This window comes from Mustelus asterias, chromosome 2 (genome assembly GCF_964213995.1).
Source record: "Mustelus asterias chromosome 2, sMusAst1.hap1.1, whole genome shotgun sequence".
Taxonomy (NCBI): domain Eukaryota; kingdom Metazoa; phylum Chordata; class Chondrichthyes; order Carcharhiniformes; family Triakidae; genus Mustelus; species Mustelus asterias.
Window position 1 is genome coordinate 43,390,186 of NC_135802.1, and position 18,314 is coordinate 43,408,499.

The 18,314-nt window shown below is 43.3% G+C and overlaps 1 protein-coding gene across 17 annotated transcripts in view; it reads right to left on the reverse strand.

The window, feature by feature from the left end:
* The window catches only part of kiaa1217 (KIAA1217 ortholog), a 583,797-nt gene that overhangs the window by 51,355 nt on the left and 514,128 nt on the right, over nucleotides 1-18,314 (reverse strand). For all 17 annotated transcript variants that reach the window (XM_078234173.1, XM_078234247.1, XM_078234212.1 and 14 more), the window contains one exon: nucleotides 15,125-15,291. In XM_078234173.1, coding sequence (XP_078090299.1) covers nucleotides 15,125-15,291 — 167 coding nt within the window. The remainder of the gene's footprint in view (nucleotides 1-15,124; nucleotides 15,292-18,314) is intronic.

The following is an 18,314-nucleotide window of genomic DNA, read 5'->3' on the forward strand; positions in this document are numbered from 1 at the left end:
ACCCTGTCCTGGGCCTGATCTACACGAGCCAAGCTGACCGGAGAAGGGGGAGGTTCCTTTGATAGCACTAAAAGTGATACCTTCCACCACTTTGCTGATAATTAAGAGTAGATGTTGTAGCTATAACGGAACAACTTGGTTTAAAGGGAGAGCGAGGGATGGAGAGGCAGTGTGGTGCAGGCAGTGAATTCTGAGGCTTAGTCAACTGAAGGCACAGTCACTAATGGTGTTACAAATAAAATCAGGAACGTGCATGAGGCCAGAAGTGGAGGAATGCAATGTTGGGGGTTTGTAGAATCAGAGCAGGCAAAGATAAGTAGCAAAGTAGCAGAAGTAGCTAAGTAAGTAAGTAGCAGATAAGGAGCAAAGCCACGGAGAGAATTGAATACAAGCATGAGCACTTTAAAACTGATGTGTTGGGACTGGGACCCAATGCAGACCAGCAACATTAGGGCTTTCCCACAAAATAATACTTAAAATGCAATAATTTTACAGCATTTTGAGGACATAAAAGATGTTGAACAGGTTATTTTGTCCTGATTTAACTCTATGCAGTGCAATGATATTTTTAGACATGACTGCTTAGGCTCTTTGCTTGTACTTCAATTCAATATTTTCTCTTATTCTTTCATGGGACGTGCTCATCGCTGGTGAGGCCAGCATTTGTCACGCACCTCTAATTTCCCCCGAGAAGGCGGTGGTGAGCGTCAACTTCATTTTCTCTTGCGACTGAAAGGAAGTTCTATATCGATCAAAGGACAAATCACCACCAGGACTCAAAAAGCTAGGCCAGCTTAAAAATTGGATTGCTTTCAAATTTGTAACCCGGCCTTAATTGTGCTGCCAATGCAGCTAAATCACAACTCAAAAGGCAACAGTCATTAATTAAGAATTATTGCCTTCGTTATTGGTCTCCTAATGGCCACTGATGAAAATCTCACCAAGGCTTGACATTCAATTATTTCAGCAAAGATTTCAAAGGATGGTTAACATTTACTACAACAGACAGCAAAGCTAATTTCAGAACTTGGACCATAGCGTCAGTCGGTTATTGATTTTCACTGCAATTTATAGCACATTACTTTGCACAAGGTTACGGTTCTTAATTTCAAATACCGACTAACTTTTCAATTCGCGCATGCCATTTTATTCTGAGGACCATTCGTAATCACATACCAAAAATTAAATCCATCTACCGCCTGTAACACATTATAACCGAGGAAAGTACAAAAGGAAAAGAGTACAAAGAACATGCATAGAACCCAACTCAGACATCACGAGTGCTTTATTATTCATCTATTTGCATTATGTCCTTGCTTCTCACTCTAAGTGCTTGCAAAGATGCAGCATTCTACTATTTATACACTCTAACAATGAGAAAACAACACATTTTCACCTTGCTGTCTTTCCGCTATTTTTAGATACAATGTGATCGGAATGCATTGTGTATGGGGATTTGGATATCATTCACTCCCACTCCAATTCACTATTCAATCTAGTTGATGTATGAATTCAAATATTGTGATCTTTCACCCTTTTGACTCTACTCTAAAGGTTGTAGTTCTCTAGAGTTTATTGGGCACAGACTATGTTACATTATCTTAATTTGGGATACAACAAAATCAAACTAAAAAGACTTAAAGTTGGTTCACGTAAAGTCATTTCATTTAAAATCACGATTTTGAGCAGTGCACCAGAAGTCCGAGTGAGGACTTACTGTACCTGGAAGTTCAAATTTCTCTCTATCCAGAAGGAGTAATGGAGACCAATGAGCATACAGAGACAAATACTCTGGCAGGTGCTGCATGTGCTTCCATGAGGTTCCTCCTTCAACATATTCTTTTTACACAACACAACTTGACAAGCTCTAAACTTTCCTCAAATACCTTATCACTTCACAACTGAGGAGCAGTCATACAGCACAGAAAGAGGCCCTTTGACCCTCCATATCTGTGCTAGCCATTCAACACCAATCTATTCTAATCCCATTTTCCAACACTTTGTCCTTAGTCTTGTATGCTCTGGCATTTCAAGTGCTCATCTAAATGCTAATGTAATTTAAGAATTCTGCTCCCTCTAAGCCTTTCACATTTGGACTATCCCAATTAACATTGGAAAGCTGAAATCCCCAACTATTATTACCCTATTGTTTTACACTTCTCTGGGATTTGTCTACATATCTATTCTTCTATTTCTCCCTGACTATTTGGGGGGGCCTTTTACACACTCCCAACATCATGGATTCCCCCTTTTTGCTTTTAACTTCCACTCATATGGCCTCAGTTGATATCATCTCTCCTCACATCCTCCCACTCCCCGTTGCCATCTTGCCTTGCCCCCATCTCCATCTCACCTGAAGACTCCTGGAATATTGAGCTGCCATGCTGCCCCCCCTCAATCATTTCTCTGTGATAGCAATAATATCAGACTCCTACATGTTAATCAATGCCCTCAGTTCATCAGTCATATCCATTCATCTACTTACATTAAAACAAATACCATCCGGCCATGCCATTTTCCCTTGCGCCTTGCTGCTCTTTTCTCCCCTTGTCTAATTCTATCTGTCCTATCACTGGATTCTAAATGAGACCCAGTGTTTTGTAAACCCACAGCTTCTCTCTATATGTCTGTATCTCAGAATTCTACCATCACTTTCAATTGTTTCTCTTACATTGCCTGGACGTTGAAAGCTGGAAGTACATCCAAAGTTTCACAGGAGAGCTTGAGGAGATGTGAAATTTATCAGGCAACTGGCCCATTCAGCTGCCTTTCCCTTAGTTCAGTTTCACATACTTTAGCATACGGATTATAGGTCCCATCCTCGTTTATCTTTTACGCTCTACAAATAAAATAGTCACCAAGAAATCCAATAGGGAATTCAGAAGAAACGTCTTCACCCCAAGAGTGTTGAGGTGGAGGAACTCGAGGTCACAGGGAGTGGTTGGAGTGTATAGTGTAGATGCATTTAAGGGGAAACTAGACAGAAATATGAGCAAGAAGCGAATAGCTGATGGTAGATTTAGAAGGGAAAAAAGATTGGAGGCAGCTTGACTGGAGCAGAAACATGACAATAGACTAGTTAAGCTGAATGCCCAGTTTCTGTTCAGTATATCTTGTGTAAGAGAGCAACTTAAGAGACTCGTCCAAACCCCTACATTCTTTGTTTTTCTGCACTCCCTCAGATTTAGCTGAGCTCCACCCCCTTCATTATCCATTGCTCAATTATTTTCAAAAGCTAGTGAAATTCCTCCTGCTTTTTTTTATCTTCCACATTTCTCCAGAATGTTGAGAGCGCGAAGCGATCCCACAATTGATTGATCAGGTCAAAGCTCTACAGTCCTGCCACATCCAGTCACGAACTTTGATGGACAATTAACCAACTAATCGGAGGAGTAGGCTCCACATAATTCTCCATTCTGAATACTGACCGAGTCCAGCACACCAGAAGCATTTTGCTCCCGCCTTCAGTCAGAACTGCAAAGTCATGCCCAGTACTGACCTCATCCCAAGGTCTTCATCATCACAGACTCCAGACTTCTGACAAACTAAGCCATTTCAGTACAGCTACAACATTGGCACTTACCTGACAACATGGAATTTTAAAAAACTCTTTCACAGGATAGGAGGGTGTCTGACTTGGCCAGCTTTTGCTGTCCTTCTCCAATTAACCTTGGAGAAGGTGATGGCGAGCCGCTGCCTTGAACTGCTGCAGTCCACAAGGTGTAGATACACCCAAAATGCTGCTGGGGAGTGAGTTCCAGGATTTAGACCCAGCAACAGCGAATGAACAGAGATTTATTTCCAAGTCAGGATGGAGTGATGTGGAAGGAAATTTGGAGGTGGTGATGTTCCCATGCACCCGCTGTCCTTGTCCTTTCAGGTGGTAGAGGTTGCGGGTTTGAAAGGTGCTGTTAAAGACTTGGTGAGTTTATGCAGTGCATTTTGTAGATGGTAAACATTGCTGCCACTACATCAGCGGTGGAGGAAGCAAATGTTTAAGGTCGTGGGTGGATGCCAGTCAAGCAGGCTGCATTACATAGAAACATTGAAACTAGAAGCAGGAGTAGGTCTTTCGGCTCTTCAAGCCTGCTCCGCCATTCATTTTGATCATGACTGATCATGAAATTCAATATTCTGTTCCCCCTTCTCCTCATATCCCTTGATCCCTTTCGCCCCTAGAGCTATATCTAATTTCTTCTTGAAATCAGACAACCTTTTGGCCTCAAGTACATTCTGTGGTAATGAATTCCACACGCTCACCACCCTCTTGGTGAAGAAATTTCTTCTCACATCAGTTCTAAAAGATTTATCCCTTATCCTCAAACTATGACACCTAGTTCTGGAAGAGGCATGATCCCAAGTCCACCTCAGCTGGGCTGGGAATCAAACTCTCACTGTTGCTGTTATTCTGAACCACATGCTAGCCAATTGAGCTAACCAACCCTAATTGGCCTGGATGGTGTTGTACTTGAGTTTTGTTGGAACTGCACTTATCCAACAAGTAGAGAGTATTCCACCACTCTCCTGACTTGTGCCTTGTAGCTGGTGGACCCAGGTTTTGGGGAGTCAGGAGGTGAGTTACTCACCACAGAATTCTCAGCCTCTGACTTATTCTTGTAGCCACAGTATTTATATGGATGGAGAAGTTCAGTTTCTGGTCAATAGTAATGTCCAAAATGTTGGTGGTGAGGGGTACAATGATGCTAATGACATTGAATGTCAAGGAGAAATGTTTAGATTCTCTCTTGTGGGGGATGGTCTGTGTCTGGTATTTATATGGCAGGAATCCTACTTGCCACTTATCAGCCCAACCCTGAATGTTGTCGAGATCTTGCTGCATATGGACATTGACTGCTTCAGTATCTGCGGAGTTGTGAATGGTGCTGAACATTCATCAGCGAACATCCCCACTTCAGATCTTATTATGGAGGGAAAGTCATTGATGAAGTAGCTAAGATGGTTGAGCCTAGAACACTACCATGAGAAACTCTCACAGTGCTAGGACTAAGATGATTGACTTCCAAAAACCACAGCCAACTTCCTTTGTCCTTTGTGACTTCAACCAATGGACAGCTATCCCCTCCCCCCGATTCCCTTTGACTCCAGTTTCGCTAGGGCTCCTTGATGCCATACTCAGTCAATTGTTGCCTCGATGCCAGGACCTGTCACTCTCACTTCACCTATTGAGTTCAGCTCTTTTGCCCATGCTTGGACCAAGGCTGTAATAAGGTCAGGAGCTGAATGACCCTGGCAGACGCAAAACTGCGCATCATTAAGCAGATTATTGCCAGTAAGTGCTGCTAGATAGCATTGTCGCCAACACCTTCCATCATTATGTTGATGATTGAGAGTAGACTGTTGGAGCAGTAAATAGCTGGGTTGCATTTGTCCTGCCTTTTGTGTTCAGGACATACCTGGGCAATTTTCCACATTGCTAGGTAGATGTAACAGTTCATGAAGGCACGAACCCATAGGTGTACGAATAACTGGATTTTAGCTAAATGTAGTCAGGAGGCTAATAGAAAGGAATAAACTTGAAAGCATAGAACGATTTATAGCCTCCCTAATTATGACCTTGATTGCTTTCCAATACATTGACTGAGCTGTCAGAAATATTCTGATAGGCTACAAGTGTACATAATCTAACAATAAAAACAAACAGCATGGATGATGGAAATGAGATGAAAATAGAAATGCAGGGCAATCACAGGGCAGTAGGCAGCATCAAGAAAAGGATTAATACTTTAGCCGCAATTTCCCATCAACCTTTAAACAAAACACACCTTCTTCTACATTCTATTGCTGATTTATATGGCAGGCATTTCAGATTCCATTTTAAAGATTTAATGCATTGCACGTGTTTCAATAACAACCATCTATTTCAATGTTGTTTTATCAGTTTAGATATACTGACTACACACAACGCATTGGAGGTTACAAAAAGGGAAATGATATTTCAAAGCCCACCCACTAGACTGGCACAGCGGCTTTTAAATCCATCACATCCAATATTCTGTCATTTAACAGCCTGAAATATTGAAGTTGCCGGGAAGTAGTACTGCACACTATAAACATGGACAGAGCTCTCTCCTGGCTAACTATGACAGGTCTCATAATTATACAGACAGTGTTATAACTATGCCCTCATGGTTCCACACTATAATCCATATTTACTACTTCAGGTATGGCATGATGGCCTGTGGTTTCATCCAAATGCAAAAATTCACCTCGGGAAGGAACTGGATTTTGCTAAGTTTTTAAAAAAGTTTTCAGTTTATTAGTGTCACGGGTAGGCTTACATTAACACTGCAATGAAGTTACTGTGAAAATCCCCTAATCGCCACACTCTGGCGCCTGTTTGGGTACACTGGGGGAAGCACGGTGGCGCAGTGGTTAGCACTGCTGCCTCATAGCGCCAGACACCTGGGTTCGACTCTCGGCTTGGGTCGCTGTCTGTGCGGAGTTTGCACATTCTCCCCGTGTCTGCATGGGTTTCCCCTGTGTGTTCCGGTTTCCTCCCACATTCTGTAAGATGTGCTGGTTAGATGCATTGACCCAAACAGGCGTCGGACTGTGGCGACTAGGGGAATTTCACGGTAACGTCATTGCAGTGTTAATGTAAGCCTTACTTGTGACTAATAAATAAACTTTACTTTTTACATTGAGGGAAAATTTAGCATGGCCAATGCACCTAACCAGTATGTCTTTCAGACTGAGGGGGGAAACTGGAGCACCCGGAGGAAACCCACGCCGACAAGGGGAGAACGTGCAAACTCCACACAGTCATTCAAGCCGGGAATTGAACCCCAGTCCCTGGTGCTGAGAGGCATTAGTACTAACCACTGTACCTTGATAAAAGCCATTTTGCTACAGTGGTGGGACAGAAACCTGATTGGAGGGATTCAAACATGGGGATTCAAACATGGGAGTTCTGGGAAAGATGGGTTTGGATTTGGGAAACACATCCAAGGGCATATTCCAGCCTTGGGTGTCTGTCTGTGTGGAGCTTGCACGTTCTCCCCATGTCTGCGTGGGTTTCCTCTGGGTGCTCCGGTTTCCTCCCATAGTCCAAAGATGTGCAGGTTAAGTGGATGGGTCATAGTGAATGCACAGGGTTAAGGAGATGGGGCGAGGGGGTGGGCCTGGGATAGATTATCTTTTGGAGAGTCGGTGCAGACTCATTGGGCTGAATGGCCTCCTTCTGCACTGTAGAGGTTCTATGGTGTAGAAGGGGCATTGAGCAAAAGTGGGTATATGAAGTCAGGTCACAGATCAGCTGTGAACTCAATGAATAGCAGAAATGGCTCAAGTGCTTAAATGCCCTACTCCTGTCCCTATGTTTTCAGGTGGCAGAAAAAAACTGATGAAAATATAACTGCAGGACTCCATCTCAAAACTATCTTTCTGCAGGCAGTGAGAATACTTCAGTGTACCAATATGGCACTAAATTCGCCATTTTAATGAGATAAAATGACACATTTATTCAATAATGTGGGTTTTAGGACTACCATTAAACTTAAATTATTTTGAGATTACCTAAGATGCAAACAATAAAATTGCTGGTTTAAAAGCACAACACATGGAAACACATTGTGCAGAATTACAGTCGCCGGTGGTTATCTGAATCAGGAATTTGGTGATGGTTCACAACCGCCATGGTTTGCTTTCCTGGTGTGTATTGTGACCCGCAGTTTCAGTCAGATATTCAATAGTACGAACAAAGAAAATTACAGTGCAGGAACAGGCCTTTCGGCCCTCCAAGCCTGCACCAACCATGCTGCCCGACATAACTAAAACCACCTACCCTTCTGGGGACCATATTCCTCTATTCCCATCCTATTCATGTATTTGTCCAGACGCCCCTTAAAACTCACTAGCGTATCTGCTTACACTGCTTCCCTCGGCAGCAAGTTCCAGGCACCCACCACACTGTGTAAAATAACTTGCCTCGTACATCTCCTTTAAACCTTGCCCCTCGCATTTTAAACCTATGCCCCTGGTAATCTTCCACCCTGGGAAAAAGCTTCCGTCTATCCACTCTGTCCATGCTCCTCATAATCTTGTAGACTTCTATCAGGTCGCCCCTCAACCTCCGTCGTTCCAGTAATAACAAACCAAGCTTCTCCAAGCTCCCCTCATAGCTAATGCCCACCATGCCAGGCAACATCCTGGTAAATCTTTTCTATACCCTCTCCAAAGCCTCCACATTCTTCTGGTAGTGTGGCGACCAGAATTGAACACCATATTCCAAGTGCAGCCTAACTAAGGTTCGATAAAGCTGCAACATGATTTGCCAATATTTAAACTCAATGCCTCAGCTGATGAAGCCAAGCATGCCGTATGCCTTCTTGACTACCTTCTCCACCTGCATTGCCACTTTCAGTGACCTGTGCACCTGTACACCCAGATCCCTCTGCCTATCAATACTCGAGGGTTCTGCCATTTACTGTATATTTCCTCTCTGTATTAGATCTTCCAAAATGCATTATCTCACATTTGTCCGGATTAAACTCCATCTGCCATCTCTCCGCCCAAGTCTCCAACCAATCTATATCCTGCTGTATACTCTGATGGTCCTCATTGCTATCCGCAAATCCACCAACCTTTGTGTCCTTCACAAACTTACTAATCAAACCAGTTACATTTTCCTCCAAATCATTTATATATATTACAAACAGCAAAGGTCCCAGCACGGATTCCTGAGGAACACCACTTGTCACAGCCCTCCATTCAGAAATGCACCCTTCCACTGCTACCCTCTTTCTTCATGACCGAGCCAGTTCTGTGTCCACCTTGCCAGCTCACCTCTGATCCCACGCGACTTCACCTTCTGCACCAGTCTGCCATGAGGGACCTTGTCAATGACTGAAGTCCATGTAGACAACATCTAAGGCCCTACCCATATCAATCATCTTCATCACTTCCTCGAAAAACTCGATCAAGTTAGTGAGACACGACCTCCCCTTCACAAAACCATGTTGCCTCTCACTAATACGTCCACTTAATTCTAAGTGGGAGTAAATCCTGTCTCGAAGAATCCTCTCCAATAATTTCCCTACCACTGATTTAAGGCTCACTGGCCTGTAATTACCTGGAATATTCTTGCTACCCTTCTTAAACAAAGGAACAACATTGGCTATTCTCCAATCCTCTGGGACCTCTCCTGCATCTCCACATCATGGCCTCTCCTGTAGCCAGTGAGGATACAAAGATTTCTCTCAAGGCCCCAGCAATTTCCTCCCTTGCCTCTCTCAGTATTCTGGGATATATCCCATCTGGCCCTGAGGACTTGTCTACCTTAATGTTTCTCAAGAACCCTTTTTGATCTCAACATGACTCAAACTATCCATACTCCCTTTCCCAGACTCATCATCCACCAAGTCCTTCTCTTTGGTGAATACTGACGCAAAGTACTCATTTAATACCTTGCCCATTTCCTCTGGCTCCACACATAGATTCCTTCCCTTGTCCTTAAGTGGGCCATCCCTCTCCTTAGTTACCCTCATGTTCTTTATATATGTATAAAAAACCTTGGGATTTTCCTTAATCCTGCTAGCTAATGATTTTTCGTGACCCCTTTTCGCCCTCCTTACTCCTTACTTAAGTTTCTTTCTACTTTCCTTGTATCCGACACTTGCTTCGTGTGTTCCAGCCTCTTAGCCTTGACAAATGCTTCCTTTTCCTCTTTGACTAGGCTCACAATATCCAAGGTTCCCAAAACTTGCTATGCTTATCCTTCATCCTTACAGGAATGTGCCGGTCCTGAATCCCTATCAACTTACACTTGAAAGCCTCCCACATGCAAGATGTTGATTTGCCTCCAACTTGCCTCCAATCTACACTCTTCAGTTCCTGCCTAATATTGTTGTAATTAGCCTTCCCCCAATTTAGCACCTTAACTTGAGGACTAACTTATCTTTAACCATCAGTACCTTAAAGCTAACCGAATTGTGGTCACTGTTCCCGAACTGCTCCCTCACTGAAACATCGACCACCTGGCCGGGCTCATTCCCCAATACCAGGTCCAATATGGCCCCTTCCCGACTTGGACTATCAACATACTGTTTCAAGAAGCCCTCCTGGATGGCCCTTACAAACTCTGTCCCATCCATGCCCCTAGCACTAAGTGATATAGGGGAATATAGGGGAAATTAAAATTTTCCACCACAACAACCCTGTTACTTTTACACCGTGCCAAAATCTGCCTACATATCTGTTCCTCTATCCCCCGCTGGCTGTTGGACGGCCTATAGTAAACCCCCAAATGACCTATAGGAAACCCCCAACATTATGATTACACCCTTCCTATTCCTGAGCTCTATCCATATTGCCTTGCTGTGTGAGCCCTCCGAGGTGTCCTCCCGGAGTACAGCTGTAAGATTCTCCTTAACCAGTAGTGCAACTTCCCCACCCCTTTTACATCCCCCTCTATCCCACCTGAAACAGCTGTATCCTGGAAATGTTAAGCTGCCAATCCTGTCCTTCCCTTAACCAAGTCTCTGTAATTTATGTTTTATGTGATATAATCAACACAATTGCCCAATAGGTTCTCTCCTGGGTTCAAAGTGTCATGTAACACAGAACATACCAAAATTAATCAAGGTGGCATCAAATACAGACTGGCAGACACGGCTCCATTAACAATAACCAAGGGCCATTTCATCAGACTAATGCTAAAACCACAAATAACACACAGATCTTTACAGCTCAGAAGCAGGCCATACGACTCAAAAGATCAATGTTGGTATTTATGGCCTACGAGCCTCCTCCCACCTGATAGATTAGTAACACGAGACGTTGATCTGTTTCCTCATCAGTTAACAATTTCAGGATAAAACCATGGTCCTCACTGTTGATGTTTGGCTGAAAGTTTCAATTTCTTCCATAACTTTGGGTCGATTTCCACTAAATTGCCACCCAGATCCTTGCTCCTTCACCCAATTCTCCACTTTAAACAGAACACCCAGAGATACTACTCATATAAAAGTATTACAGCTGTTTCCATCAGCATCCTTCTCAAGTTAAAATAAGCTGAGTGCCAAATAACGTTAACCTCCACTTCACCACCGATACCAGATGGTATAATCAGTTATCTGCTAGTTCTTGGCTCTTCTTCTTAACCTGACCCAGAAATTTTAGTACAGGGTTGTCCATCATATGGCCTCTGGGCTACAATCTAGCCCGTCACACCTCTGTAACTAGCCTGCAGGCTTATTTTTCAAAATACGGGTAAGCCTGAGAGTGAGTGCGAGTACATGTGTGTCAGAGAGAAAGAGAGAGAGTGTGAGTGCATGTGTGTGTGAGAGAGAGAGAGAGAGAGAGAGTGAGTGTGAGTGCATATGAGAGTGAGAAAGAGTGAGAGTGCATGTATGACAGAGAGTGAGTGTGAGTGCATGTGTAAACGTGTGTATGGTGTGTGTGTCTGTGTGTGCGCACGCGCAGCCACGGGGTGGGGGGAAGGAGTGTACGTGAGAATCTGAGTGTGTGCGGGGCACTCCGAGTGCTAGAATCCTGAGACAGAGAATGAGCCAGACATACACATATCCTTCCCCTCTTACCTCTCCAAAAACCTATCCACAAAGCAGGCCAGGAGAAGAAGAAAACCCAAGCTGAAAGGCAACCCACTGCTGACCTGTATGAATTCTGCTGAGGGCAGCACAGAGTGTGCACCAGCAGAGGAGAATGCATGGTCAGTGTTAATTAAATCCAATTCCTTAACTTGATCCTGGTCCCCACCCCTTCCCCAGCGACCAGGACTTAGAGCCTGGTCTGTCTATCTCTGCTCCTTAAGTGAAAAAGCAAAAGGGATTTTATTGGCTAGCTCTGCCACTTGGTGCTTTTTAATGGTCATTTATATTACTCTTTTCAAAAAAGTTATCAATTTGGTACTTTGAGACCGATTTTTAAAATTCACGTTTAACATTGTGCCAAACCTCTTTCCAAAATTTGCTTACCTGTCCCTTGAGTAAAAAAAATTTGAAATGTGGCCCCTCATGCCAAAAAGTGGGACAACACTGCTTTAAGGTCTAAACATGTGTTTTCTATGTAGTGAGGATAGAAGCAGAAATGTTACTCCTTGCAGCATCTTTCTTCAAGACAAAGGTTGGAATTCTCCAGCTGTTCACACCCCGCTGCCGGTGAGGATAGAAAATGTGGCGCTCAACCAAATCTCCATTCACTGCAGCGGGACCGGAGAATCTCACTGGCGTGAACGGCCAGAGAATCCCACCCAGAGTCTCAACTGGCAACTCAAAGCATAGCTACCATCTTCCAGGAAGTCATTTGGCACAATGGAATGTTTCAGAAAAAATGCAGTATAAAGATGGATTGCACCTAAAAAGGGGCAAACTGTAAATGTCAGCATGTAACATGACCTCTTAAGCCTCAAAAAATCATTCCTAAAACAGTGGCCTACATTGTGGGTGATCTCCATTTTGAAATTTGGAAAAAACATAAAAACAGTAACTCATAATAAATTAATGTGGCACAGGTAATTGGATAAATGAATTGTACAAGTTTGCCTTTAACCACAATGAGAACATTTTGGAACTGTCAAATTCGTTCTCTTTGGCATCATTACAATGATGGCACTCTGATTCAGATGTGGCATGTTCAGCTCCTGAATCCTCCCTCCATAACAAATCAACTTACTCGCCATCCATTAATTTGGAAGGCCCGCATTTTTGAATGACCTGATGAAGTTTGTGCACCAATTGCATCCCACGATTTGATGACAAAACCACACAAAATATCCAGTGGGGCAACACACATATTTGCACTCTTTTTCAATCATCCAGCTGTTACGTTCAGTGTGAGCGTGATTCTTGAATAGCTTGTTGAGGCTCACAGACTCAAAGGTTGAATCACAGACACTGGAGCCCCCGGTATAACTGCAATATGGGTGTAACTTCTTCATGTGCACCTCTTGATCTCACCGGTTGTATGGGATCTGAACATGTCCCACACAAACAAGCTGCATTCTTAAACATAGGCTGCACATTCCATTCATTATTGATCCATAACTTTGTCCGTCCTCATCCGATCATTGTCAGAGACATGCACAAAATCTCTATGACAGGGAACTTGAAGAAAGAAGTATGTTTGAAAATTACAATAGGCTTTAATTTTGTTCCGTCAGTCATGCAGGCTTGAACCACTGTGAATATTGTCATATCCTGCCCTTTTCAAACCTATCCACTCCAATGTTCAGCCGCTGGGCATTTCAGAATTCATGCACACTTCATTCACGTTGCTGGATTTTCATCATGGGTACTCACATTTTTGCAACTGTCTGATGATGATCCACTGGAAATTGGTCATTTTAGCATCGCGATCATAGTGTCATAGATGTTTACAGCATGGAAACAGGTCCTTTGGCCCAACTTGTCAATGTTGCCCAGTTTTTACCACTAAGCTAGTCCCAATTGCCCACATTTGGCCCATATCCCTCGATACTCATCTTACCCATGTAACTGTCTAAATACTTTTTAAAAGACAAAATTGTACCCGCCTCGACTACTGCCTCTGGCAGCTCATTCCAGACATTCAACACTCTGAGTGAAAATAGTGCCCCTTTGGACCCTTTTGTATCTCTCCCCTCTCACCTTAAACCTATGCCCTCCAGTTTTAGACTCCCCTACCTTTGGGAAAAGATATTGACTATCTACCTTATCTATTGCCCCTCATTATTTTATAGATATCTAGAAGATTACCTCTAAGCCTCCTACATTCCAGGGAAAAAAGTCCCAGTCTATCCAGCCTCTCTTTATAACGCAAACTATCAAGTCCGGGTAGCATCCTAGTGAATCTCTTCTGCAACCTTTCTAGTTTAATAATATCCTTAATATAGTAGGGTGACCAGAACTGTACACAGTATTCCAAGTGTGGCCTTACCAATGTCTTGTACAACTTCAACAAGACGTCCCAACTCCTGTATTCAATGTTCTGACCAATGAAACCAACCATGCCGAATGCCTTCTTCACCACCCCGTCCACCTGTGACTCCACTTTCAAGGAGCTATGAACTCCTAGATCTCTTTGCTCTGTAATTCTCCCCAACTCTCTACCATTAACTGAGCAGGTCCTGCCGTGGTTCAATCTGCCAAAATGCATCACCTCACATTTATCTAAATTAAACTCCATCTTTTGGTAATCTCTGATTGTCTTGGTCTTCTGCCATAACACTAGACATTTTTGTTCCATAAATTGACTGCACCAACTGGCAGTTACGTGGAAATGTTTGCTGCACTCAGAGTTTGATCTGGCCCACTTAAATGCACGTTGCATTTCTGGTGACGGTGTAACCATTCTGACCACTCAAGGACCTATTACAGAATCACAGAATACTACAGTGCAGAAGAGGCCCTTTGGCCCATCGAGTCTGCACCGACGCATGAAAGGTCCTGACCTGCCCACCTAATCCCACTTGCCAGCATTTGGCCCAACAGAATGCATTACGATGCATGTTTCTCAAGATCAGATCAATGGCTGGACCCTGCTCTCATGACACATTTGGTCCTGGGAACCTTCCTTCTTCCTTTCTCACAACAGCAACACCAAATTCCCTCATTGTAGTAGAATTACTTGATACAAATGTTATAACTTTTAGCTTGAAACCAGCTTTGTAGTTCATTAATTTTAGTGAAACATTGGTTTACCCTCTGTTCACCGTGCAGGGTCTACTCTGTCTGGGCATGCCTTAAACTTCTGCGCACCTTAGCAATGCAACTTGATCTCTTGCAACCATTTATAAGGGTAAGTAAAATATATATTTTTGGGATAGAAAATTGAAGCCGACTACTAATATCACTAAAACATGTCATGGCTGGAAGGGCAGCAGGGGCAACTGAGTATATACAAAAACACAATCTCTTGACCAGAAAAATGGGGCTGTCTTGTACACTGGGTCGACTTATATGCCACAATCTACAGTAATCAAACAGCTTGCCACTGCATCACTGGGCTACATTTATTGACTAATGCTACTTTTACCATCTGAATTGAATACAGATACAGAATCCTAAAAACAGATTCTTAAAGGTCAAACCATAATCTCATTGCAACCAAAAAGTCTAGATGCTGTAGCATGGTAACATTTATTCAGACAGAAACCAATCAGGGATACCTGCGACTGTCTCAAATGTTGTAGTTGCAGACGCAGGTCAAGAATATTCCTCCGTAAATCATATACGTTGTTTTGAATTTGCTGCTGACAAGAGGCAGAAGGTTGGACAACACCAGAAGACTCCAAAAGAATCCCAGAGCTCTTCAACACTGTTGTACTTGTTGCACCTGCAAGGGGAACATTACCACATTAGAATTAAGAACAAAATTATAGAATCCCTACAATGCAGAAGAGGACATTTGGCCCATCAAGTCTGCACCAGCTCTGACAGAGCATTTCACACAGATCCTTTCCCCCACCCCATCCACGTAACCCTACACATTTAGCCCACTAATCCATCTGCCCTATACATCTTTGGACACTAAGGAGCATTTTACCAAGGCCAATCCACCTAATCTGCACATCTTTGGGCTGTGGGAGGAAACTGGAGCACCCGGAGGAAACCCACGCAGACACGGGGAGAATGCAAAATTGAACCCGGGTCCCTGGAGCTCTGAGGCAGCAGTGCTAATGACTGTGCCACCATGAATTTTTTTTCAAGCCAGATCTAAGCATGCCTGCAATAATTACAAATTTAATTAATAAAGGAGATCATATGACTGTCTGAGAACAGAGCTGTTACAGAATCATGAAAGATTTCAAATTTTCATCAAATAAATAATCTGAATGATAATGCACGTATATCCCTTCAAATTTCAATAGTCACCCACCCAGACTATGGAGTTGACCACAATTCAACTCAAATTAAGCAATTCCACTGTAGCAATTAGTAATACACAGGATTACAAAGAGCACAATGTTAAACCGTGATGGAATCACACCTGACAACTCAAAGGACGGGATTTTCCGGCCGTGCTCATCCTAAAACCGGAAATCCCGCCCAAGGTCAACGAACCGTTGCATGGTCCGTGTCCCGCCCGCTACTATTCCCATGGCGGACGGGATGGGAAAATTCCACCCAAAGTGTCTAAGTTTTGCATGTGCAGAAGTCTTGTGCTAAAATGGAAATCAGGTGAAAGTACCAAAACTTTCAAATAATATTTTGTACTTTACACATAACATTAAAAAAAATACACATCATCTAACGCTGGGAAAGATTTAGCCACATTTTCACTTCGGAAGCAACAAAAATCATTAAAACTTTTTCCATTTTATGATTGATTTATGGATATTCTACTTCAAACTGGATTGCAAATACTCTTTAACCACATTTTCACAGATTACTTGATGGTAATCACCTCTGGGACCTGCAGTTCAAACTGATCCAGACAGATGGAATCAGTTCTCTCTCTCTCTCTCTAATGGCTAAGGTTCCCAAACAAAATCAATTTATCCCAGTCCAGTCCTTCGTGAGCTGCAGCCCACAGCTCAAATGTACTCATAATTTGATATTAAATTGTGCAATCTCATTCAGTAATCGGCAAGCTAGGCTGAAGTGGGAACTGGAAATGCCACAATTATAGCAAAGCACTATGAAACTACACCAGTGAGCCTTACTTCTGTTGTGGGCAAAGTTTTGGAAAGGATTATAAGAGATAGGATTTATAATAATCTAGAAAGGAATAATTTGATTAGGGATAGTCAACACGGTTTTGTGAAGGGTAGGTCGTGCCTCACAAACCTTATTGAGTTCTTTGAGAAGGTGACCAAAGAGGTGGATGAGGGTAAGGCAGTTGATGTGGTGTATATAAATTTCAGTAAAGCGTTTTATAAGGTTCCCCACGGTAAGCTATTGCAGAAAATACGGAGGCATGGGAATCGAGGGTGATTTAGTGGGTTGGATCAGGAATTGGCTAGCTGTAAGAAGACAGAGGGTGGTGGTTGATGGGAAATGTTCATCCTGGAGTTCAGTTACTAGTGGTGTACCGCAAGGATCTGTTTTGGGGCCACTGCTGTTTGTCATTTTTATTAATGACCTGGATGAGGGTATAGAAGGATGGGTTAGTAAATTTGCAGATGACACTAAAGTCGGTGGAGTTGTGGACAGTGCGGAAGGTTGTTGCAGGTTACAGAGGGACATAGATAAGCTGCAGAGCTGGGCCGAGAGGTGGCAAATGGAGTTTAATGCGGAAAAGTGTGAGGTGATTCACTTTGGAAGGAGTAACAGGAATACCGAGTACTGGGCTAATGGTAAGATACTTGGTAGTGTGGATGAACAGAGAGATCTCGGTGTCCATGTGCATAGATCCCTGAAAGTTGGCACCCAGGTTGATAGGGTTGTTAAGAAGGCATATGGAGTGTTAGCTTTTATTGGTAGAGGGATTGAGTTTCAGAGCCAGGAGGTCATGTTGCAGCTGTACAAAACTCTGGTGCAGCCGCATTTGGAGTATTGTCTACAGTTCTGGTCACCGCATTATAGGAAGGATGTAGAAGCATTGGAAAAGGTGCAGAGGAGATTTACCAGGATGTTGCCTGGTATGGTGGGAAGGTCTTATGAGGGAAGGCTGAGGGACTTGAGGCTGTTTTCGTTAGAGAAATGGTTAAGAGGTGACTTAATAGAGGCATACAAGATGATCAGAGGATTAGATAGGGCGGATAGTGAGAGCCTTTTTCCTCGGATGGTGATGGCTAACACGAGGGGACATAGCTTTAAATTGAGGGGTGATAGATATAGGACAGATGTCAGAGGTAGGTTCTTCACTCAGAGTGGTACGGGTGTGGAAGGCCCTGCCTGCAGCAGTAGTGGACTCGCCAACATTAAGGGTATTTAAATGGTCATTGGATAAACATATGGATGATATTGGAATAGTGTAGGTTAGATGGGCTTTAGATTGGTTTCACAGGTCAGCACAACATCGAGGGCCAAAGTGCCTGTACTGCGTTGTAATGTTCTATGTTCTAGGTTTACACTACATCCAACCTGGTTATTTGATAGAGGAGAACATTCAAGACACCAGGCTAGTCTCTCACTGAGATAACCAGTAATTTCATTTTAAAAAGTCATATCGCACAGAAAATACAACACCATTCACCTTCAAAATTCTTAATGGCATTAAAGGCACACACACAGTGGCATTAATAGCATCTCAAAGTGTCACATCTCTGGGCGGCACGATGGTACAGTGGTTAGCACTGCTTCCTCACAGTGCCAGGGACCTGGGTTTAATTCCAACCTCGTGCCACTGTTTATATGGATTTTGCACGTTCTCCCCCATGTCTGCGTGGGTTTCTCCCGGATGTTCCGGTTTCA